Source organism: Corvus moneduloides, chromosome W (genome assembly GCF_009650955.1).
Source record: "Corvus moneduloides isolate bCorMon1 chromosome W, bCorMon1.pri, whole genome shotgun sequence".
Taxonomy (NCBI): Eukaryota; Metazoa; Chordata; class Aves; order Passeriformes; family Corvidae; genus Corvus; species Corvus moneduloides.
In genome coordinates this window covers 17,106,797-17,132,248 of record NC_045510.1, presented here as the reverse complement: position 1 = coordinate 17,132,248, position 25,452 = coordinate 17,106,797, and the positions used below count along the sequence as shown (strand labels likewise).

Here is a 25,452-nt window from a genome sequence, read left to right as displayed (position 1 = left end):
TTTACATACCTTTTTGTTACTGGGGACACTCGGGAAACACCTGCTGGGATAGAGGTTACACCCACACTCATGAAAGAGGATCAGAACGGGTGTTCTAACCTAATTGTACAATGTATATATCCACCGTACTTTATGCCAAAGGGTCAAGTCATTGCACAGGCCATTCCACTGCCCAAATACCTGCCCACAGATGGTCATATCCCAGCCATCTGTTGGACTGAGGTTTTGGGAAACAACAAACCTGTAATAGAATGTAAGCTCCATCACAAATCACATAAAATCAGTATAATGGGAATGATAGACACAGGTGCTGATGTGTCTGTCATTCCATTTGATAAGTGGCCTACGCAATGGGAATTGCAATCTCAGGGCATCATACAAGGGATTGGAGGTACCCAAATTGCAAAGCAGTCCAAACACACCATCCAGATTGAAGGTCCTGAAGGACAAATAGCGACACTTCGTCCATATGTCCTAGACACGAAATTCACCCCGTGGGGAAGGGATGCCATGTCTCAGTGGGGAACAAAAATTGATATCAGCCCTAGACATCAAAATTTTCCCTTGCAGGCCACTGAAGCAGAGTGCCACCCACAGAAATTAACTTGGAAAACAGATGAATCAGTGTGGGTTAACCAGTGGTCGCTAAAAAAAGAAAACTTAGAGGCACTCAAAACATTAGTAGCTGAACAATTGGCTAAAGGAAATATAGTTCCAACTAACAGCCCATGGAACACACCCCTGTTTGTAATACAAAAACCGGGAAAGAACAAATATAGGCTACTCCAAGATCTTAGGGAAGTTAATAAGGTTATTGAAGACATGGGGCCCCTTCAACCAGGTATGCCATCACCTTCAATGCTCCCACAACATTGGCATTTAGCTGTTCTTGACATTAAAGATTGCTTCTTTCATATTCCACTCCACCCTGCAGATGCCCCTCGATTTGCATTTTCTGTACCATCTCTTAATCGTGAAACTCCCATGAAACGTTATCATTGGCTTGTGCTTCCCCAAGGTATGAAAAATTCCCCAACTCTCTGCCAAGAGTATATTGCTAAAATTCTATCTCCCATCCATGCCAAAGCAGAGAAAGCCATCATCCTGCATTACATGGATGATGTGCTGGTGTGTGCTCCCAATAATCAGTATCTCGAGCAGACCCTTAACATGGTGATTGAGGCCCTAGAGGCCAAGGGCTTTGAATTACAACCTGAAAAAATGCAGAGAACAAGCCCTTGGAAACACCTCGGTCTCAAAATCACAGAAACCTCTATCACCCCAACACCTGTCACCATTAATAATAACCCAAAAACACTAGAGGAAGTACAACAGATCTGTGGGACACTGACTTATCTAAAGTCCTTTTTAGGACTCACCACAGAGGATGTAGCTCCTATTGCAAACCTAATAAAAGGGGAAGGCTGTCCAGCATCCCCTAGATCCCTGACAGAAGAGGCAAGGCACTCTCTCAAAAAGACACAAGAGCTCATTTCCACCAGACAAGCACACAGGTATCAGCCCTCCCTACCCTTTAAGCTTGTCATTCTAGGGAAGGTACCACGCTTTCATGGCCTCATATTTCAGTGGGACAAAGAGCAGAAGGAACCCCTCATCATAATTGAATGGGTATTCCTTCCACTCCAACCTCCTAAAACCATCACACAACCACAAGAACTACTGGCAAAAATTATCATGAAGGGTAGAGCAAGGCTCCACACCCTGGCAGGATGTGACTTTGCATGCATCTACTTACCTGTAACAACTGACGCGTTAGATCACCTACTCCAAAATAATATAAATTTACAATTTGCATTAGATAGTTACTCAGGCCAAATCTCCAATCATTACCCAAAACATGACATGTTTAATCTGCCATTCTCTTTCATCCCTCAAGAGATTCAAAGTAGAAAACCCCTCGATGCGATTACCGTTTTTACTGATGCTTCAGGAAAAAGTAAAAAGTCCATGGTCACATGGAAAAATCCAAAGACGCAAAAGTGGGAATCTGACATCAAGGTAATCCAGGGATCACCACAAGTAGCTGAACTAGCAGCTGTTGTTAGAGCATTTGAGAGGTTCAAAGAACCCTTTAATTTGGTCACAGACTCAGCATATGTAGCTGGAGTAACTGTTAGAGCTGAGCATGCTCTCCTAAAAGAAATCTCAAACAAGAAAATTTATGATTTGCTCTCAAAATTAATTTATCTGGTTTCCCACAGAGAGCATCCCTATTTTGTCATGCATGTGAGGTCACATACAAACCTGCCAGGATTTATTGCGGAAGGTAATCGTAGAGCTGATGCTCTGGCTATGCCAGCAGACATAGTTCTATCAGCCGACTTACCAAAGCTCCCCCAAGTTTTTGAACAAGCAAAATTGAGCCATGCCATGTACCATCAAAATATTCCTGCTCTTATCCGCATGTTCCATCTGTCGCGGACACAGGCAAAAGCAATAGTGGCAACATGTCCCAACTGCCAGAAGCTACAGCTTCCATCACTGGGCATGGGGGTCAATCCCAGAGGCATTAATAGCGGTGAAGTGTGGCAGATGGACGTCACACATTTCCCTGAATTTGGGAGATTAAAATACGTTCGTGTTTCTATTGATGCCTTCTCTGGTGCTATGTATGCCTCTGCACATGCAGGTGAAAAGGCTAAGGATGTTGAAAAACATCTTGTCCAAGCTTTTGCTGTGCTCGGTATACCTGAGGAGATAAAAACTGACAATGGACCTGCCTACACCTCTCAGGAGTTTAAAAACTTTCATTAGCAGTGGGGATTTTGACATGTTACAGGTATTCCTCACTCCCCAACTGGACAAGGCATTGTTGAACGTGCTGTAGTGGTTTGGCCCAAAATACTCATTACTGTTTATCTGCTGTGAGATAAGAATTAGGAGAAATGCAAAGCAGGCACCAAACTTGAAAGAATATAAAGAAGTTTATTAAAAAACCTAAAAGAGGGAAAAAAAAAAAATTATACCACCTTCAGAACTCTCCTCATCCCCCCACCTTCCTCCCTTCTCCCACTGACAATGTAAAAAGACAACCCTTAAGATGTTCAGTCTGTTTACCACTTCCATAATAACCTTGTTCAGTCCATTTAGAAAGAGAAGTCTCTTCTTGCTCATGCTATGAAAACATTATCACAACGAGACAGCTGCCCACTTCCAAATATTGTTCAGTCCATTCAGGAAGAGGAGTCTCTCTGCCTGCGTGTGAGTCCTTTCCCCCGACTTGCAGCTTTTCCCGCAACTGCTTTCGAGGATCCACTCTTGAAGTTTTTTGGGGTACAATTTTAAGGTTGAGCCGTTCAGAAACAAAAACAGAGGCCCTTCTCCTTCCCTGGGAGCAAAGGGTCTTCCTCATCTTCATCGTTAGGACTATCTCTGGGAGCATCTCTAGGGACTGAGGTTTTCTCCTTTCCCGTTTGGAGCAAAAAGTCCTCATCTGGTTCATCTCTCCCTGTCCAAACTTCTCATGAAATTACAGCTGCGTCAGCATCTGCCTATCTCAGCGCGGGTGCTTTTGCTCACGAGTTGAACACTCCACCCCCCATATCTTCATGAAATTACAATGGGATACTCTGATATATCATAGCTTCACAACAGAATTTCAGCTTTAAGCATCTCCTCTCTCTCTTCCCTCAGGTTTTCAGCTCTTCGCAGCAATAAAAGGGTTAATCTCACCTCGGCCTTGCAGCTTTGCAGCTGGAATGTTGAATTTTTCTTATCGCAGTGGAGAGGGGGGAGAGCCGAGCCGCTCCGGCTGCCCATGGCAAGGCAGTGGGGGGGGAGTTCCACGGCTGGAACAGGTCCATCGACCCAGGATGGCCGTGGCCCAGCCCGGCCTGGCCCAAGCAGGGCCTGGCCGGGCCCGCTGGCCCCCACACGGGGCCCGCAGCCACCTGTCCCAGCGCCGGAAACGAGAGAGAGCTTTGAGGGGGAGTTTGCCTATTCTTAAATGTGGATCACAGAGGTGATCACAACTTTAAGTGGCTTAGAGAATTGTCCATATTCAAACTGGCCAGCTGATAGGTTCTATCAGTTCCCAGAGGAAACTGTAAGCACCCCTTAGCAAGGACATCCCTTCCAGGACTATGCTTGCTAACCTATGACACGTGCCCATCAAACCCTCAAGCGAATGCTGCTACAACAATCAGGGACCACCAAACTCAACTCACCTGTCCTCAGACTCAGCAAAGCACTGTTTACCAGAAACTTCCTGAATGGCACCTTTGGGGATCCAAACCCTCCCATCTATCGTCATTTCCAGAACACCGGGAGACAGAAACTGAAGGAAAATCCAGAAGTCCTGATCCGGGACCCAGAGACTCAAAAAATCCAAGGACCATACAAACTTGTAACTTGGGGACGTGGGTATGCCAGTGTATCTACCCCTCAAGGACTGAGATGGATCCCAGGCAAGTGGGTAAAACCTTATGTCAAGGCTTCCTCAAAAGTTAAGGAGGTTAAAACTGCCTCCTGGAAGAGACGCCGTAAAAAGAATCCTGATTTTGCACCTTCATGTAAACCCACTACTGCAGATTTTGATGTTAATCCCTTAAGTTGCACTGTATTTTGTAAATCTTTGTCCTGATACTCCATACCATAGATGTCCTGACTAACCCCCTGAGTTTTGACTGGGGAACTACTTTAAAGGCATCCTAGGTACTGTCGAGTTGTAGGGGCGATAGATTCCAATTATGTTTTGCACTGTTGTTTTGTTGCTGTTCTATGCACTTTTAAGTTACTAAGAGTTACAACCCAGCTTTAAAGAAAAAAAAATAGGGAATTGTTGCTGCCTGTTCTGAGCTTCCCCTCCCCCTCCCAAAGACATGTGCTCCTGCCCATGTGCTCTGAGCTCCTTTGTTCTAAGCGCGGGCAAAACCAAATGTAACTCAGACTCTTTGGCAGTGTCTGATTGGCCAGTCACCCCGGGTCCTCCCCCAGTCCTCCCCTTTCCCCTTCTCCGAATAAAAGATGGTCGAGGCGAGGCTCCACCCGCTCTCTCAGCTCAGCTACTTTCCTGTGAACATCTCTGGTTGTCTGTCTCATTTGAAAGCTTCTAACTGCAGGAAATTGAGCGAGCAGGGAGCTATATTTCTCCCTCTTTGCTTCTGCTGATGGTATTTGCTTTGCAGCAGATTCAGGTACTGATTTTAGAGCTACTAAAGTGCTAGATTGCCCGTGCTACCTCTCAAGGCTGCTCGAGGCTTTCTAAGGCATTGAAATACAAGCGCTAGCTGGTATAAAGCTGAAAAGATACCTTCCACAGTTCGCAATAAAGAAATTACATGATTGGCTTATTCACTCACCACCTCTCAAGGTGGTAGGCTGAGCAGTAAGACACCCATTTCCAAATATTATTCTCACAAGACTGAAAACAATTCTACAGTTTCCACAACAACTTGCAAGTGCAAAAATGGTTTACATTCTTACAAACTGTTATCCATCCAGTTGTCATGAGAACGAAAGCTTCTCACAGAGAAGCTGTGAGAAGCTGGATTTCTCTGTTTCTCAGCTAAAGCATGAGAAAGGAAAAACTTCACAAATGCTACAGAGCTGGAAAATTTCTCTGCTCCTGCCTTTTAGCATCCACAGGATGAGAATATGGGAGAAGAATAACTCTGCAGACACCAAGGTCAGTGAAGAAGGAGGGGGAGGATGTGCTCCAGGCACCAGATCTGGGATTCCTCTGCAGCCCGTGGCAAAGACCATGATGAAGCAGTTGTGCCCTTGCAGTCCATGGACATCCGTGAGGGTGCAGAGATCCAACTGCAGCCCGTGGAGGAGGCCCATGCCAGAGCAGGTGGATGCCTGAGAGGAGGCTGTGAACCTGTGGGAGGCCCGTGGAGAGAGGAGCGCCTGCTGGAGCATCCTGTCCTTGAAGGACTACACCACGTGGAAGAGTGACCCATGCTGCAGCAGTTAGGGGAGGACTGTTGCCTGTGAGATGGACTCACATTGGAGAAGTTTGTAGAGAATTGTCTCACATAGGAGGGACCCCACAGTTGAGCAGGGGAAGAACTCCTCCCTCAGAGCTGTGGGAGAAACAATGTGTGATGAACTGACCATAACCCCCATTCCCTCTCTTCCTGTACTGCTGGGGGAGGAGGTGGAGCTTGGAAGGAGAGAGGGGTGGAGGGAAGGTGTTTTTAAGATCTTGTTTTACTTCTCATCATCCTGCTCATATTTTGTTAGTAATAAATTCAATCAGTATCTCTAATTTGAGTCTGTTTTGCCTGACAGTATTTGGTGAATGATCTCTCCCAGTCCTTAACTCATGAGCCCTTCATTATGTTTTCTCTCCCCTGTCCAGCTGTGGATGGGAGTGATAGAGAGGCTTTGTTGGGTATCTGGCATCCAGCCAGAGTCAACCCATTACAGGTGCTGATCTCTCCTCCCTGGTGCCCACTGACAGGATGCATGGGAATGGTTCAGAACTGTGCCAGGGGAGGTTTAGACTGGATGTTAAGAAGCATTTCTTTGCCAAGAGGGTGGTCAAACACTGGAAAAGGCTTCCTAGAGAGGTGGCTGATGCCCTAAGCCTGTCAGTGTTCAAGGTATTTAGGCAATGTCTTTAATGACGTGCTTTAACTTTTGATCAGGCCTGAATTGGTCATGTAGTTGCACCAGATGATCATTGTAGATCTCTTCCAACTGAAATATTCTATTCTATTCTATTCTATTCTATTCTCATCATTTGGCCCAGGGATGGTGACAGCACATAGCTGAGATTTTGATGTTGGGGTCAGAACTGAATGCATCAGTCTAGGGAAGCTTGTAAAAACTGACAAAATTGCCAAGTGAATTTTAATAGCAAAAGCCTGTGGTGGATCTCAGTGTGCTCATAGGCTTTCATAAGCAAAAGGCTAATTAATCAAGTAAATGTTTGTCTTGGTTTGAAAGACAGGTGTCTGCTAAGGAAGGCAGGAGCCTCCCTTGGAATGGCAGATGTAACCCCTTTCCCTCCGAGTTATTATAATTTTGAAATCAAGGGGGCTTTTAGGCAAAGATGTGGAAAATAAGAATAACAGTTCTTTACTATTATATATCTATATGTGTATAACCAGTCAAACAAACAACAATAACTATGGCAGTAACAGCAAACAATCACAAACCCAGTCCCAGCTTTCTCGGCTGTCAGGCCCTTTCCCCTCGGGTGCAGTTCCGCTCGCAGCCGGCAGGGGCACTGGTGGCTCCCGGTGAGCAGGGCAGGTGCGATGGTTTCCCCGCGGCTGCAGGGGGGGCTCCGGAGCGAGCTCGGGGAGCACGCGGCACCGACGGCCTGGGGTCCCGGGAAAGAATGGAACAAAGGCTTCACAAAGCCCTGGGCAGCTGACTCCGGTGTCCGGCCGGACCCTCGGGAATGGCAGGCTGGAACAGCAGTCTGGAACAGCAGGCTGGAACGGCAGGGACGAGCACAAATCCCGGGTGGCAGACGCGATGTATCCAAACGGGGTACCCCCCCAGAGGTCTAGGCAGGCAGGGCGAGCACGGCTACAACGTAGCGGAGGCTCAAAGCAGTGGCAGGGCAGGGCGGCCACGGCCCGGCTCTGAGCGGGGCAGGGAAGGCGGGCTTGGGATCCCAGTGTTGTTTCCAGCAGAAAGAAAAACGGCCGAAAAGAACCAGCAGCTCCTCTCTCTCCGAACGCCGAGACCAAACTGCCCATACCCCCAGGTGAAACAAAAAGAGCAGCCAGGTCCTTTGTCTTCCTTAAGCACTCAGCCATTTGTCCCCTAGCAACATGCATATGGGAAAAATTCCTTTAACAGGAAAAAAAACCTAGGACTAAACTAAAACCCCAACAATGTTTTTCTGGGTGGATGAGCCATATAGAGAGAAATGCATCCGTTCAGTATGCACAGAAGCAGAGCATGTTCATGCAAGGAGGGAGCTTCAGCCAAGCTGTCTTCTCACAGCCAGGGATTGTTCATTGCTACAGAATGTATATGAAGTGATGGGAAATATGGATGGGAAATAAGACAGTGCCTTGATGCTCCTGGACCAGGGATAGATACATGCTGGCACTGCAGATGCTGTCTCTGGCCTACTTCAGTTTCATTTTGGTTCTCTTTTACTCTTCGGAGGAAATGGACCTGGCCCATGCATGCAGTGGTGATTGCCCAGACTCTGATGGTTCTTTGTGATCCCTCTGCCCTAGTCATGAGTCTGTTTTGCAGTGATAGCATGTTCCCCTGTGGGTTCTGCTGTAGAGGAGCAGTGCTGCTGAGGCAGAAAAGCATCATTACAAACCTTGGAGATGGATTCCTGGTGTGGACTGGCATTGTTAAGGACTCTGCTGGTGTCCTTAATCATCCCCACCACCAGGGGCAGGGGCAGGGGTGCAGTCTTTACCAGTTTCACACCTCTCTAGTCACTAGGGGGAAAGGAAGACACATCTCCAGGGATGGACTTGTCTCCTTTTAAGATGAGTGTCTAAGGCAGAATGGAATAAATTACCCTTTGAAAATCATCTTCTTCTTCTGTGGTGGTCTAGGAATCCTTGTCTATTTGTTTGCTCTAGAGCCCAGCTTTGAGATTGTTCTAGCAGAGTCCTCTGGTCCAGGACCAGAGTCCAGATCCTCAAAGGCACCTCAGAACATTTCTCACCTCCTGTTGTTCATGCATATGGATGTCTAATGTCACTGGAAGGTTACCCACAAGGAGAAGCTACAGTCAGCATATCAACTTCTAAGAGAAGTAGGGTCTGGTTTTCATTTAAAGAGTTTTAATACAATTTTAACAGTTTGAGCCTGAGCTAGTCCAGGTGGCCAGGCCCTTTCCCTGCCATGTGAACTGCTGGCTGTGTGTTCCTTCCATGTGGGACCTCATATGTTCAAGTGCTAGACTGCACCAGCACAGGAGGCAATTGCACCATCATTTACCATAACATGTCTAATCCCATGCCTTCCTGCAGCCAGCAGATTGGGGCTCTATCATGTGAAAAGGGGAGTCTTCCTTGACCCTTAGTGTGGGAAGATTAACTCAACCCTTAGTGTTTAATTTGTCTGTCAGCATCCCAGGAAAGTCGAGACCCTTGTGCCTGACTAGTCTGTCAGCGTCCTGTTAGGGGGATCCTTCACTGAGTCGTCCTACTGCATTGGAGGGTGGTTCAACTGACTTAGGGTAACACATCAACAGCATAAGGGAGACCCCTCAGCAGGTCTTCCTCTTTATTAGTGTGTTACCTGCTGCTGGCAACTGCCAGTGCCCACAAAGGATTCACACTAACAGTTTATGGAATAGCACTTTTTATTAATATAAAATCATGACAGGTTAAGGTTGGAAGGTTGTCGGTGATAGTGTCTGACAGCAAAAATATACTTGAAGGAATATAAAGGTGCCATGGCTAGACACTGGCCCAACGCCAGGCACCCATGAAAGCCGCTTGCTCACCCTCCTCTGCCACAGTTGGGCAGAGGAGAGAAAAAAAATTAATGAAGGGTTCACGAGTTAAGGACCGGGAGAAAATACTCTGAGGGCAAAACAGGCTCAACTTAAAGTTGCAAAGTGAATTTATTACTAACAGAGTCATAGGAGGATAATGAGAAGTAAAATAAGCCCTTAAAACACCTTTTCTTCCCCCAGCGCCCTCCCTCCTTCCCACTGACAGTGCAGGGAGACAGGGTATGGGGGTTTGGTCAGTTCATCACTTATGGGGAGAAATAAGATAGAATTGGGTTGTGAGCTGTAAAACCTGCCTGCAGAGGCACATGGCAACACAAAGAAGCACATAGCAGCACAAAGGAGCACATAGCGGCACAGAGAAGCTTATCTCCACTGGACCCTGGGGGGAGGAGGTGTCACACGGCAGACCCCTATGGAGAGAAGCCTGCCGGAAGCTGATGGACGGGTGAACAGCGAGTGATCACCCCATAGAAGGAAGTGTATTGCTGATGTGGCAACACGGGATAGGTCACATAGTGAGAATTGCCATACAAGGAAATACTGTGCCTTAGAAAAGTGTATAAAACCAGCTCATTCCTTTGAATAAATGATTCAGATCCCCTGCTGGTCTGGATCCGTGCCTCAGTTGCCAACAGTCACCCGTTTTCTTCCACTGCTCCAGGAGAGGAGTCCTTCCCCTGCTGCACTGTGGGGTCCCTTCCCATGGGAGGCAGTTCTCCGTGAACCTCTCCAGCGTAGGTCCACTCTCACGAGCAGCAGTCCTCCCAAAACTGCTGCAACGTGGGTCACTCTTCCACAGGGTGCAGTCCTCCAAGGACAGGCTGCTCCAGCCTGGAAGCAAGGGCCCTCTCTCCACCAGGTCTTCCACTGGGCCACAGCCTCTTCCAGGCTACCACCTGCTCCAGCGTGAGCACCTCCCCCACGGGCTGCGGGTGGATCTCTGCATCCCCCGTGGATCCCCATGGGCTGCCTGCTTCACCATGGTCTTCACCGCGGTCTTCACCACAGCCTGCAGAGGAATCTTGGCTCTGATGCCTGGAGCACCTCCTCCCCCTCCTTCTCCACTGACCTTGGTGTCTTCATGTTGTTTTTCCCTCACATGTTCTCACCTCCTCCTCTTCTCTGACTAGAAGAAAAAGCTGTGCGTGCCCCACTTTGTTTTGATTTTCTTCTTAAATATGTTATCACAGAGGCGTTACCAACCTTTCTAATTGGCCCAGCTTTGGCCAGCAGCATGTCCATCTTCAGAGCCATCAGGGATTGGCTCTGCCAGATATGGTGGAAACTTCTAGCAGTGTCTCACAGAAGCCACCTTTGTTGCCCCCTGCTACCAAAAAACAGGCCATGCGAAACCAACACAACAGGCAAGCTCTAATTCTCAATATAATGTTCAGCATGCAGAGAGTATGATTCTTACCGAATAGGCATCCCTATGCAGGAGAAGACACGTTCAGCCCATCGACTAATTCCAGCAGTTATGATGGAGTCTTCCCTAACTTTTCCCCCATTCTTATTTTTATACTATTTCTTTGTGTTTAGGTGGATCTTGAGTGACTCTAGTCATACATACCTTTGTTACTGATTGGTGTAAAATTCTCTAGCTTTGCTTTTAAAGATACAGTCAAAAAGAATATAGAGCGCATGCCCAGTGAGGGGTGGTCATACCTTGGAGGCAGGTAACTTTGGGATGGTGGTGTGCATTATTATTAGGCTTTAATGAAGCAAGTTCATCTAAGGAGAGGGATTTCCCCACAGTTGCTGTCTCAGCAGTAGGACATCTTCCCCTATTGCCCCTGGTTGACAGGTGTTATGTGGTTTATCAGCTGTAAAGTACTATTGAGTTCCCTTCCCTGCAAGGATTTCCACAGAGTCTGGCCACAGTGTCTCCACTCTGCTCCACCCTCCATTCCATCATCCTTAGCAGGTGTGTGGGTATGGGCAATCATCATGGAATAGGTTTCAAGTCATGCCAACCACATTCCATCCAGGGAGCGACAACTGTGATTTACCATATAATTCCCATACTGTTATAACTCCTGTTAAGATGCCAATACAACTCTTCAGTTTCTTCTAATTGTATCCCCAGTTACCTGTCCACAGGGTCCTCAGTCATTTTCCCACAGGCTCCAAGGACTTAGTTGTGTTCAGTACTACTAGGAAACATCTAGCTCTTGGAGTCATGGTTTTGAAAAGCTGGTCTATTCTTCCTTTTCCCAGACTGTTAGAGAAAAGGTTCTTATCTGGGAAGCCTGGACACAGGTGGTGGCCTGCCACTTACCACCTTACACATCCTGTATATATATATTCATGTATAATTTAGTTTCTAGCTTCTAGTGGGAAGAAGTGAATGTGTTTGAAAACCAATATTATTTACTATGGTGCTAAATAGAGACAGTTCCAAGAGGTTTCAAGTTTGCCATGAAAGGAGTTTAAATATAATAGAATCATAAAATAGAATCATAGAATATGCCGAGTTGGAAGGCACCCATCGGGATCATCTAGTCCAACTCCTGGCCCCACACAGAACACCTCAAGAATGACACTATGTGCCTAAGAGCGTTGTCCAAATGCTTCTTGAACTCTGTCAGGCTTGGTGCTGTGACCACTTCCCTGGAGAGCCTGTTCCAGTGCTCAACCACCCTCTGGGTGAAAAACTTTTTCCTGATATCTAACATAAACCTCCCCTGAAACAATTTCAGGCCATTCTCTTGAGTCCTGTCACTGGTCACCAGAGAGAAGAGATCAGTGCCTGCCCCTCCGCTTCCCATCGTGAGGATGTTGAAGACCATCATGAGGTTTCCCCTCAGTCTCCTCTTCTCCAGGCTGAACAAATCAAGTGATCTCAGCTGCTCCTCATAAGGCTTCCCCTCCAGACCCTTCACCATCCTTGCAGCCCTCCTTTGGATGTTCGCCAATAGCTTAATGTGTTTTATATTGTTGTGCCCAAAACTGCACACAGTACTCAAGGTGAGGCCACGCCAGTGCAGAGTAGAGCTGGACAATCACCTCCTTTGACTGGCTGGTGATGCTGGGCTTGATGCACCCCAGGACACAGCTGGCCCTCCTTGCTGCCAGGGCACTGCTGACTCATTTTCAATTTGCCATCAACCAGGACCCCCAGGTGCCTTTGCCCGATGCTGCTCTCCAGCCTCTTGTTGCTCAGTCTATACACACATCCAGGGTTGCCCCATTCCAGGTGCAGAATCCGGCACTTGCCCTTGTTAAACTTCATATGGTTGGTGATTTGTTGAGGTCTCTCTGCAGGGCCTCTCTGCCCTCAAAGGATTCGACAGCAAACTTACTTAGTATTCCTTTGAGTTCTGCATCCAAGTCATTAATGAAGATATTGACGACAACTTGGCCTAGGATGGAGCCCTGTGGAACCCTACTAGTGACCAGACTCTAGTCTGATGCAACCCCATTGACTATAACTCTTTGTGCCTGACTCCTGAACCAGTTGTTCACCCATCACGTAACATGGTTATCCAGCTGTGTGCTGGACATTTTGTCCAGAAGGATACTATGCAACACAATATCAAAAGCTTTACTGAAATAAAAAAAAATTACATCTACTGGCTTCCCTTGATAAACTAGGTGGGTTACCCTGTCGTAGAAGGAAATCAGGTTCAACAAGCAGGACTTCCTCCTTATGAAGCCATGATGGCTGTGACCAATGACTGCTTTGTCCTCCATGTGTCAATACCTCCAAGAATAATATTTTCCATTATTTTACCAGTCACTGAACTGAGACTGACAGACCTGTAGTTTCCAGGGTCCTTCTTCTTGCCTTGAAAATCGGGACAATGTTAGCCAGCTTCCAGTCAGCTGGTACCTCTCCAGATTCCCAAGACTACTCAAAAATCATCTTTTCATCAGTGCTGGAGCTGCCTGAATTGGCACTTTGTATATCTGAATCCTCTGCTATGCTGTACCATAGAGTACAAAACTGCCTGAATTAGCTTGCCTGCAAGTAGGCATAATGGAGTGGACTCCGTATTTGAGGAACTTTGGTTTTCAGGGGGATTTCAGTGACAGTGAAAAATGCTGTGCTGAGAGATACTGAAATTAAATCTTTCCAGTTAGCCAAAACCAAATAGATCCAGGTTGGGAAGTACAGACGTCTTCACTCCTCTCCAAGAGGGACTGGAGATTGAATTCTCTTACTCATTCAGTCCTCATTTCTTCTGAGATGGACTTTAACTCAGCTGGCCATGAGCTTTTTAGTTTTAATCATGAGGTAGACTGGTCCACTTGGAACTCAGCTGAAACTGTAAATGCGTTTCATACAACACCCCAAAGAGTCGTCACATGAAAATTGTTTTGGACTACGAGCAACAGTCCTGCCAAACCTGCTGCAATGTGAGCCCCTCCCATGGGCAAACAGTCCTCCCAAAACTGCTGCAGCGTGGGTCACTTCCACAGGGTGCAGTCCTCCAAGGACAGACTGTTCCAGCCTGGAAGCAGGGGCCTTCTCCACCGGGTCTTCCACTGGATCACAGCCTCCTCCAGGCATCCACCCGCTCCAGCGTGAGCACCTCCCCCACGGGTTGCGGGTGGATCTCTGCATCCCCCGTGGAACCCTACTTCACCTACTTCACCATGGACTTCACCACAGCCTGCAGAGGCATCTCAGCTCTGATGCCTGGAGCACCTCCTCCCCCTCCTTCTTCACTGACCTTGGTGTCACCATGTTGTTTTTCCCTCACATGTTCTCACATCCTCCTCTTCTCTGACTAGAAGCAAAAAGCCCCGTGACTTTGTTTTGATTTTCTTCTTAAATATGTTATCACAGAGGCATTACCAACCTCTCTCATTGGCCCAGTTTTGGCCAGCAGCATGTCCATCTTTCAGTGCCATCAGGGATTGGCTCTGCTGCACATGGTGGAAACTTCCAGGAGGTTCTCACAGAAGCCACTTCTGTGGCCCCCCCTGTTACCAAAAACCAGGCCGAGCAAAACCAATATGCCCACCCTCTGTATTATATTCCCAGTATCATCATATAAGCCAGGTGTTGAAACCTGGTGTTTTCAGGGGTACTGTAAGCATACTAAACATGCTTCCAAAGTTTTCTCAAGGTTTCCCTAGGTTTCAGCCATTCAAAACACTGGCATGTTCTCTGTTCCCTCTGAATGTGGGTGGGAATGGACTCACCTGATAGTCAGTGAACAGACTGCAGAACTTTTAGCTAAATTATTCTGTTTCATTTTCTTTCTCAACAGGATCCAACAGCTGCATCTATTTTGGACAGAGATTGTGGTAAAAGAGAAGGAGAGACTGTAGCCATGGACTATAAGCCATCCCCACTCCAAGTGAAATTAGGTGAGTCTTTGCTGATGGAGAGTGAAAAGGCTAAATCCAAGGTCTGAAATATGGTGAGGTTCTTGTGGGACCATATGCAGATCTTCATGTATGTGGCTGAGCATGCCAGCTCAGCTCAGACAACTCCAGAGCACTTTATCAGTGTGATTCTTCTGCAAACATGCAAGGACACTTTATCTTGGGCTGTGGTAGATTAAGAAAACTATGCCTTGAAAGGAAGACATAGCTCTTTAAACCAACAGATTTTTATCGAGCTAAGATCAAGGCTTTGGACAGGAAAATAATGAAGATAATATAGAGGGACTGTATAGAAGAGAAGACAGGACAACTGCAAACAAAAGGGAAAGGATCAGGGACTTGGACTACCAGGAAAAGCAGTGTTACTGTAAGCTGGAGGGTTTGTAGGTTTGTAAAGGTTCACATAGAAATACTCGTGCTATTTCTTAGCAATATTTTTGAAGTTCTGGAAGCAGAATTATATTAGCACAATACTCTGTTTCCTCACAAGGCTAGTGCTTACAAGAGGACAGCAATCCACACATGACTGTCCTGTCTCCAAAATCTGAGCCACTATTGTAACACAGAGACTCAAAGACCTGACAAGGGACAGATCAAAAGAATAGTGTAGGTTTTGCTCAGAGCATGGATAAAAAAATGTGAATCTAAGTCTTGAAAATTTCACATAGGAGCAGGAAGCAGTGCCCTGGTTATCCTTCACATCAGAACAAATGACATTGACAGGATGCTGCTGGAGCTGGTTGAGGTTGACCTGTTGGAGTGGGTCCAGAGGAGAGCCACAAAAATGGTCACAGGGATGGAACACCTCTCCCATGAGGAAAGGTTGAGAGAGTTGGGGTTGTTTAGCCTGGCGAACAAAAGACTCTGGGGAGACCTTATTGCAGCCTTTCAATACTAAAAGGGGTCTTATAAGAAAGATGGGGACAGACTTTTTAATAGGGCCTTTAGCAACAGAACCCAGGATAATGGTTTTAAAGAGGGTAGATTCACACTAGATATAAGGATGAATTTTTTTTATGATGAGGGTGGTAAACCACTAGAACAGGTTGCCAAGAGAGGTTGTAAATGCCCCATCCCTGGAAACATTCAAGGTCAGATTGGATGGGGCTCTGAGCAACCTGGTCTAGTTGAAGATGTCCCTGCTCGTTGCAGGAGGCTTGGATTAGACGACCTTTAAAGGTCCCTTCCAACCCAAACCATTCAATGATTGTATGCCATGCTAGGTAAGCCTCTGAAAAAGTGGGTGCCCAGATGTTCAGTGGAATAGCTCTGGCCACTACCAAATGAGTGACAGGGAAGGTCAGCAAACAGCTAAGGTTTGAAGATATGGGGAAGTTTGGGAATTGGTGTATAATTATGAAGACACGTTCTCTGATAGATAGGTTTTACCTAAGGACCTGGAGTACTACTGCAAACATTGGTGTTGGCCTCATTTCTAAGAGAAATGTTAAAGAAACACCAGGAAAAAGCTGGGAAGTGCTTGTGAAGTCTCAAGGCTCTGCCTGAGTATGTGGTAAATTGAATAATCAGACAAATCTGGTCATGGCAGTGCAGAAAGGAATGTCACAGAGCAGACCCATGGACAGCAAAGGAAAAGAAAGTGGTTGAATAAGCAAGATCTTGCTGGAAGAGTGACTAGGGAGGAGAAGTCAGAAAGTTGAATATGTAAATGTAGCAAGATTATGCAGCAAAGTGGAGGACCTTGAGCTACTGATACAGGATAGGAGTGAGTGCATTGGAACAGTAGATCTTTCCTGCAATGTCAGTGATGAGCACTCTGAAACCAGTGGCTGCTTTTCAGGTGTCGCGGGTTGGGTTTGTAACCGGGCAGAAACACCAATTTAGTGTAGTGGTTTGGTCTAAAATACTCATTACTGTTTATCTTCTGTGAGATAAGAATTAGGAGAAATGCAAAGCAGGCACCAAACTTGAAAGAATATAAAGAAGTTTATTAACAGACCTAAAAGAAGGGGAAAAAAAAAAATTATACCACCTTCAGAACTCTCATCCTCCCCCCACCTTCCTCCCTTCTCCCACTGACAATGTGAAAAGACAACCCTTAAGATGTTCAGTCTGTTTACCACTGCCATAATAACCTTGTTCAGTCCATTTAGAAAGAGAAGTCTCTTCTTGCTCATGCTATGAAAACAGTATCACAACGAGACAGCCGCCCACTTCCAAATATTTTTCAGTCCATTTAGGAAGAGGAGTCTCTCTGCCTGCGTGTGAGTCCTTTCCCCCGACTTGCAGCTTGTTCAAGGTCACACACAGATAGCAATTGGTTTTCCCGCGTTCGAAGGTCCACTCTTGAAGTTTTTTGGGGTACAATTTTAAGGTTGAGCCGTTCAGAAACAAAAACAGAGGCCCTTCTCCTTCCCTGGGAGCAAAGGGTCTTCCTCATCTTCATCGTTAGGACTATCTCTGGGAGCATCTCTAGGGACTGAGGTTTTCTCCTTTGCCATTTGGAGCAAAAGTCCTCATCTGGTCCATCTCTCCCTGTCCAAACTTCTCATGAAATTACAGCTGCATCAGCATCTGCCTATCTCAGCGCAGGTGCTTTTGCCCACGAGCTGAACACTCCACCCCCCATATCTTCATGGAACTAAAATGGGATACTCTGATATATCATAGCTTCACAACAGAATTTCAGCTTTAAGCATCTCCTCTCTCTCTTCCCTCAGGTTTTCAGCTCTTCACAGCAATAAAAAGAGTTAATCTCACCTTGGCCTTGCAGCTTTGCAGCTGGAATGTTGAATTTTTCTTATCTCAGTGGAGAGGGGGGAGAGCCCAGCCGCTCCGGCTGCCCATGGCAAGGCAGTGGGGGGAGTTCCACGGCTGGAACAGGTCCATCGACTTCAGGATGGCCGTGGCCCAGCCCGGCCAGGCCCAAGCAGGGCCTGGCCGGCCCCGCTGGCCCCCACTCGGGCCCCGCAGCCACCTGTCCCAGCACCGGAAATGAGAGAGATCTTGGGGGGGGGGGGGAGTTTGTCTATTCTTAAGTGTGTATCACAGAGGGAGTCACAACTTTAAGTGGCTTAGAGAACTGTCCATATTCAAACTGGCCAGCTGATAGGTTCTATCAGTTCCCAGAGGAAACTGTAAGCACCCCTTAGCAAGGACATCCCTTCCGGGACTATGCTTGCTAACCTATGACACAGGAAAAGACAGGGAGCAGCAGTGTGTGTTAATGACAGCACAACTCACAGTTTAGTAAAAGATTATCACTTCCAGCATGCCATATGCCACCATGATACTTGTTCACTGCCAAAAGAGTTCTGTAATGTTATCAGAGAGATAATTGCTACTGCAGCAGTTGTTTTCTATAATTTAACATCAGGAGTCATGCTGGAGAGCAATTAATACTATGATTGGTAAGTCTGAGATGCTATTGTATTTCTAGGCACTAAAAATAAAAATATTCTCCAGAAATTCACTAACATGTCAGGAAATGGTGCTATTTTAGACTTGGCTTTGGTAAGTCATGAAGATGCTATAGAAGGCCTGATCATAGGAAATAGTTTTGGATTCAAGGACAAGTTCAATCCATGAAAATTAAATGAAAATGTAATTTGAGGTAGATCTATAACAAAAATAAGTTTTTGTCATGGGTTAGCTAGCATAGTACCGGAAGTGATGTTCTTGCAAAGGGGTGCTTACAGCTTCCTCTATGACTTGACAGAACCTATCAGATGGTCAGTTTGAATATGGACAATTCTTTAAGCCACTTAAAGTTGTGACCACCTCTGTGATCCACACTTAAGAATAGTAAACCCCGAGGCAGAACCTCTGTCTCGTTTCCGGTGCTGGGACAGGTGGCTGTGGGCCCTGTGGGGGGGGCCAGTGGGCCCAGCCCAGGCCCTGCTCGGGCCAGGCCAGGTCGGGCCACGGCCATCCTGGAGCCGATGGGCCCTGTTCCACCTGCGGAACCCCCCCACAGCAGGGCTGTGGGCAGCCGGAGTGGCTTGGCTCCCCCCCTCCACTGCGGCCAAGGCCAAGATTTCAGCTAAAGCTGCCCTGCTGTCTGGCAGAGGTCATGTGACCGACAGCAATGAGCAACATTCCAGCTGCAAGGCCTAGGTGAGATTAACCCTTTTAGTGCTGTGAAGAGCTGAAAACCTGAGGGAAGAGAAAGAGGAGATGCTTAAAGCTAAAATTCTGTTGTGAAGCTATGATATGTCAGAGTGTCCCATTGTAATTTCATAAAAGCATGGGGGATGGAGTGTTCAACTCGTAAGCAAAAGCACCTGCGCTGAGATAGGCGGATGCTGACACAGCTGTAATTTCATGAGAACTTTGAACAGGGAGAGATGGAAGCGATGAGCACTTTTGCTCCAAATGGGAAAAGAGAAAACTTCAGTTCCTAGAGATGCTCCCAGAGATTTCTTAGAGATTAAATGCTCCCAGAGATGGGTAAAGAGAGCCTTTGTTTCTGAATGGCTCAACCTTAAAATTGTACCCCAAAAAACTTCAAGAGTGGACCCTCGAAAGCAGTTGTGGGAAAAGCTGCAAGTTGGGGGGAAGGGACTCACATGCGAACAGAGAGATTCCTCTTCCTAAATGGACTAAACAAAGTTATTTAGAAGTAAGTGGCTGTCTCGTTGTGATAATGTTTTCATAGCATGAACAAGAAAGACTCCTCTTCCTAAATAGACTAAACAAAGTTATTATGTAAGTAATAAACAGACTGAACATCTGAAGGGTTGTCCTTTTACATTGTCAGTGGGAGAAGGGAGGAAGGTGGGGGGAGGAGAAGAGTTCTGAAGGTGTGGTATAATTTTTTTTTCTTCTTTTAAGTCTGTTAATAAACTTCTTTATATTCTTTCAAGTTTGGTGCCTGCTTTGCTTTTCTCCTAATTCTTATCTCACAGAAGCTAAACAGTAATGAGTTTAGACCAAACCACTACAGTTTTATAAACTAAGAGTTCAAGCAGAGTCAGGAGATTAAAAAGCCCAGGAACTCAAACACATCAGGTAGAGTTGAAGGAGAAAGTATCAGAAAAAAGGACATTGCTAATGGAGTTTTCCAACAGCCATTTCATTTATATGTTCATTAATGACTTTGACACAAAAAACAAGAGTTAGCAAAGAAAATTTAATCGTAACAGCAATGATGAAGTTGCAATAAGAAGTCCAAGGGCAATCAAAAGAGAGTTCAGGGCCTTCGGACAACTGGTTAAGGAATAAGGAGCACAAGTATTTTTTTCCTCTCTCCTTCCAGTTGCAAGGAATGATGTTGGAAGAAACAGGAAGAGCCAGCTGATCAATACCTGGCTATGTGACTGCTGTCACCAGCAGAATTTGGGGTTTTTTTGGCCACGGGTTGGTCTACATAATACCAGGCCTACTGGAGACAGAAATATTCTATAAGCAGCTGGGAGGAGTCTCACAATCAGTAGCCCTTATTCTCAGTGGGGACTTCAACCTACCAGATGTCTGATGGAAATACAATACAGGAGAGAGGAAACAGTCTCTTAGAATGTGTGGACAATAAGTGTGTGACAGCTGGTAACTAGGGGAGGTGTACCACTTGTACTAGTTTGAAAACAAACCAGTGGGAGGCACCAAGTCAGAATAACAATTTAATGGGGAAGTTAAAGAAAAGAAAAAAAAAAAAAAGTAAAAGAAAACACTTTCAAACTGACAGAGTCAAGGTACAACCTGACACCCTGTTAGGCAGGGTGGTGGTAGCAGTCTGGTAGAATGGTGGCTGCAGTCCTCTGAAGCGGTGATCCTGTAGTAAAAGAGTCTGCTCTTCCTCAGAAAGTCCAGTGGTGGCTGTGTAGCTCCTGTCCTCTGGAAATCCAGTGGAAGGGTTGTCTCTGGTGTTCAGAGTCCCAGATTATATCCAGGATGGGATGCTTGGTTCCTCCCTCTGGGTGGAGCATCTCACAATGGGGTAATGAGTCATGAGGCCAAGTGTTGATGAGGCTCATTAACAGAAGATAGTCCAGAGGGAGTTATCTCTGAGTCAGGCGGCAGGACAATGATGGGCCATTAACAGAAAGATAGTCTGGAGGGAGGAGGCAAGGAAACACTGCCCCACCTGGTTTCAACAGCTCATGAGGATGGTAATAGAATACACTGCAACCCAGGACATTATCCACCCCTTATTCTATTACCATCTACATCATCCCAAATCAATACCTTCTTAAACTCTAAACACACACACATACATATATATACAATGAAACCCTACACACAGTTCTCACCTAAAATTAGGTCTCCTTGTGGTACACAACGGGTTTCCCCATCTTTCTGCATTACCCACCAAGTGCAACCAGGTCCTTGAGCAAAGACAATCCCACGGATGGGTTTGTCTTTGCCTGAGGTGGGATTAATCCAAACAGTCTTTCCTAAAATACCTCTCAGGTGTACCACAGGGACTCTATCTCCATCCACTGTGTGCAAGGGTTCAGACTCGGCAGGACCAGCTCGATTGATGGACCCTCGGGTATTGACCATCCAGGTGGCCTTTGCTAAGTTCACTTCCCAATTTTTGAAGGTCCCCCCACCAAGTGCCTTTAGGGTGGTTTTAAGTAGTCCGTTGCAGTGTTCAACTTTTCCGGCAGCTGGTGCATGATAAGGAATATGATATATCCATTCGATACCGTGTTCTCTGGCCCAGGTGTTGATGAGGCTGTTCTTAAAATGAGTCCCGTTGTCTGACTCGATCCTGTCAGGGGTGCCATGTCTCCACAGGACTTGCTTTTCCAGGCCCAGAATGGTGTTCCGGGCTGTAGCATGAGGCACAGGGTAGGTCTCCAGCCATCCAGTGGTTGTTTCAACCATGGTAAACACGTAGCGCTTGCCTTGCCGGGTTTGGGGAAGGGTGATGTAATCAACTCGCCAGGCTTCCCCATACCTGTACTTTGACCATCGTCCACCATACCACAGAGGCTTCACCCGCTTGGCCTGTTTGATTGCAGCACAGGTCTTACAACTGTGGATGACCTGTGAGATGCTGTCCATGGAAAGGTCCACCCCTGGGTCACGGGCCCATCGGTATGTTGCATCTCTCCCCTGATGACCAGAGGCATCATGGGCCCAACGAGCTAGGAATAATTCTCCCTTGTGCTGCCAGTCCAGATCCACCTGTGATACTTTCACCTTGGCAGCTCGGTCCACCTGCTCATTGTTGCGATGTTCTTCATTAGCCCGATGCTTGGGTACGTGTGCATCCACGTGTCGAACCTTCACAGTCAGCTTCTCTACTCGGGCGGCGACGTCCTGCCAAATCTCAGCGGCCCAGATGGGTTTCCCTCTGCGCTGCCAGTTGGCTTTTCTCCAGCGATCCAGCCATCCCCACAAAGCATTGGCTACCATCCGTGAGTCGGTGTAGAGATAGAGCCTCGGCCACTTCTCTCGTTCAGCAATATCCAAAGCCAGCTGGACGGCTTTAAGCTCTGCAACCTGACTCGATCCACCTTGTCCCTCGGTAGCTTGTGCAACTCGTCGTGTGGGGCTCCATACTGCAGCTTTCCACTTCCGGTTAGCGCCTACAATTTGGCAGGAACCATCAGTGAAGAGGGCAGAACGTCTTTCAGTCTCCGGTAGCTCGTTATATGGTGGGGTTTCCTCAACACGAGTCACTTGCTCTTCCTCTTCTTCAGAAGACAATCCAAAAGTCTCACCTTCAGGCCAGTTCGTTATAATTTCCAGAATCCCAGGGCGATTCGGGTTTCCAATACAGGCACGCTGTATATTAGGAAAAATTTCCTCACTGAAAGGGTTATCAAGCATTGGAAGAGGCTGCCCAGGGAAATGTTTGAGTCACCATCCCTGGAGGTATTTAAAAGATGTGTAGACATGGCACTTAGGGGAAGGAAAAACAGTTGTGATATTATTGCAGATTAGTTAGAGGAGAAATAGAGGGGCAAGAAGGGAAGAGATAAATGAAACACTGTAGCTGACACAGGCTCAGATAAACGGCAAAGCTGTTAAGAGAAACTGGAACAGCAATTCACTGGAGTTCAGCAGCCTTTTCATTACAGTTATTACTATTATTATCATTAGTGTTATATTTTACTTTATTTCAATTATTAAATTGTACTTAACCCAGGAGTTTTACTTTTTTTTTCTGATTCTCCTCCACATCCCACTGGGGAGGGAGGGGAGGGGGGAGTGAATGAGTGAGTTCATGGTACTCGCTGTCTGGAGTTAAACCATGACACAGTGTAAAACCCAGCTATGCACAGCAGAGTCCCAGTGTGCCAGGTACAGTAAGTGATGCAGCTAGTTCTTAATGTGTCAGGGAGATGTACAGCATTAAACAGTGAGGAAGTTGGATAGAACCAGTAGCAGCAACAAACTAGGCATATTTTTTTTTTCCAGTTAGCACAGACTTCATCATGTCCATTGGTTTTGGTTTGCTTACCGCACAAAGGAAGTAACAATGATTCATAACTACCAAGACATAATTAGGGTTTTAAGGCAATTCTACCATAATTCCAAAGCCATCATGTTATGTTTGCTGTAACTTCAAATTTTTCTACCTTCTGCTCCGAATGCAAGATAATCCCTGTTTTTTCCAAACAACCAAATACCCTCTTCTTTGCTCTCTGCCATGAAACTGGTACAATCAAGACAGCAGGTATTGATATATCCTAAAGGAATTATGCAGTTCTCCCATGTAGCTCAATATCCTGAAATTCAAGAGCTTAAAAGTGCTTTCTGCCATGAGTAAATGGCCAGCTGGCTATAAGAAGAGAGTTTAATCACATCATGTGTTTCAGAGCTGCAGGCTAATGGCAGCCTCTTCACTGCTATGGAGCTGCTAAGTAACACCAGACGCACCATGCCAGAATACAGCCTCTCTCAGCTCCCCCATCAATACCCAGCCTGAAAGTAAGAGTAGATTTTCAAAAAAGAAAGATTTTATGTGGTTTATATTAAATACTGGTTGTTGGACTAGAAATTTGGGAGAAAAAATAAATAGTAAAAGTGAGATAATTGTATAAATTGATCTGAAAAGCAGTGTTTGACATATTGTCTCGGTTTTGAAAGACAGGTGTCTGCTAAGGAAGGCAGAAGCCCCCCGTTGAAGTGGCAGATATAACCCCTTTTCCCTCTAAGTTATTATATTTTGAAATCAAGGGCCTTTGGGCGAAGATGTGGGAAATAGGAATAACAGTTCTTTACTATATATATATATATATATATGTATCTAACCAGTCAAACAAAACAACAACAACTATGGCAGTAACAGCAAACACAAACCCAGTCCCAGCCTTCTCGGCTGTCGGGCCCTTTCCCCTCGGGTGCAGTTCCGCTCGCAGCCGGCAGGGGCGCTGGCGGCTCCCGGTGAGCAGGGCAGATGCGATGGTTCCCCCGTGGCTGCAGGGGGCGCTCCGGAGCGAGCTCGGGAAGCACGCGGCACCAGTGCCCTGGGATCCCGGGAGGGATGGAACAAAGGAGCTTCACAAACCCCTGGACAGCCGATCCCGGACTCTCAGGAACAGCAGGCTGGAACGGCAGGCTAGAACGGCAGGGATGAGCACAAATCCCGGGTGGCAGGCGAGATGTATCCAGATGGGAAAACCTCACGGAAGCCCAGGCAGGCAGGGCGAGCAGGGCTACAGCGTAGCGAAAGCTCGAAGCAGCAGCGGGGCAGGGCAGCCACAGCCCGGTCTCCAGCAGGGCAGGGAAAGCGGCTTTTGGGGTCCCGGCGTTGTTTCCAGCAGGAAAAAAAAGAACGGCCGAAAGAAAGAAGCAGCAGCTCCTTTCTCTGCAGCTTCTCTCTCCGGACGCTCAGAGCGAACTGACCCCACACCCAGGTGTAGACAAAGGAGTAGCCAGGCCCGCCCCACCCCCCTTTTTGTCTTTCTTAAGTACAGCTATTTGTCCCCTAGCAACATGCATATGGGAGAAAATTCCTTTAACAGGAAAAAAACTAAGACTAAACTGAAACCCCAACATTATCCACCCCGAATTTTTTCCCATACTACCATGTTACATGAAACTTAACTTTTTTAACCATATAAATCTATGCATCACCCAAATTATATACAAATATACATGCTGATACTGATACAAGTACAGAGCCATGGGTAGTTAACCCTAAAACAAGGTCCCCTTGAGGTAAGCATCGGGTCTCTCCATCCTTTTGCATCACCCACCAGGTGCAACCTGGTCCCTGAGCAAAAACGACCCCACGGATGGGTTTGTCTTTGCTCAAGGCAGACTTTACCCAAACAGTTTTTCCAAGCATACCTCTCATGTGCACCACTGGAACCTTATCTCCGTCTGTTGTTTGTAGGGGTTCGGATTGGGCAGGGCCTGCTCGGCTGGTGGAGCCTCGAGTGTTAACTAACCAGGTGGCTCTTGCTAAATGCATCTCCCAGGTTTTGAAAGTCCCCCCACCCAGAGCCTTCAAGGTGGCTTTAAGCAGTTCATTACACCGCTCAACCTTCCCAGCTGCTGGTGCATGGTAAGGGATGTGGTACACCCACTCTATGCCATGTTCTCTAGCCCAGGTGTTTATAAGGCTGTTCTTGAAATGAGTCCCATTGTCAGACTCGATTCTCTCAGGGGTGCCATGCCTCCAAAGGACCTGCTTTTCAAGACCCAAGATGGTGTTCCAGGCAGTAGCATGAGGCACAGGGTAGGTCTCCAGCCATCCTGTGGTGGCTTCTACCATTGTGAGCACATAGCGCTTGCCTTGGCGGGTTTGAGGCAGTGTGATGTAATCAATCTGCCAG

The 25,452-nt window shown here is 46.7% G+C and overlaps 1 protein-coding gene and 2 long non-coding RNA genes across 3 annotated transcripts in view; all 3 read left to right on the top strand.

Moving 5' to 3' along the window:
* LOC116437401 (protein FAM219A-like) overlaps positions 1-25,452 on the top strand; it is a 261,478-nt gene that overhangs the window by 171,745 nt on the left and 64,281 nt on the right. Inside the window, exon 2 of the mRNA XM_032095067.1 lies at positions 14,638-14,737. Coding sequence (XP_031950958.1) covers positions 14,638-14,737 — 100 coding nt within the window. The remainder of the gene's footprint in view (positions 1-14,637; positions 14,738-25,452) is intronic.
* On the top strand, positions 1,379-5,863 carry LOC116437403. Its single transcript, XR_004237280.1, has 3 exons — positions 1,379-1,389; positions 3,357-3,362; positions 5,767-5,863. It is a non-coding gene; the product is annotated as an uncharacterized LOC116437403 (long non-coding RNA).
* LOC116437404 lies at positions 9,034-10,816 on the top strand. Its single transcript, XR_004237281.1, has 2 exons — positions 9,034-9,350; positions 10,783-10,816. It is a non-coding gene; the product is annotated as an uncharacterized LOC116437404 (long non-coding RNA).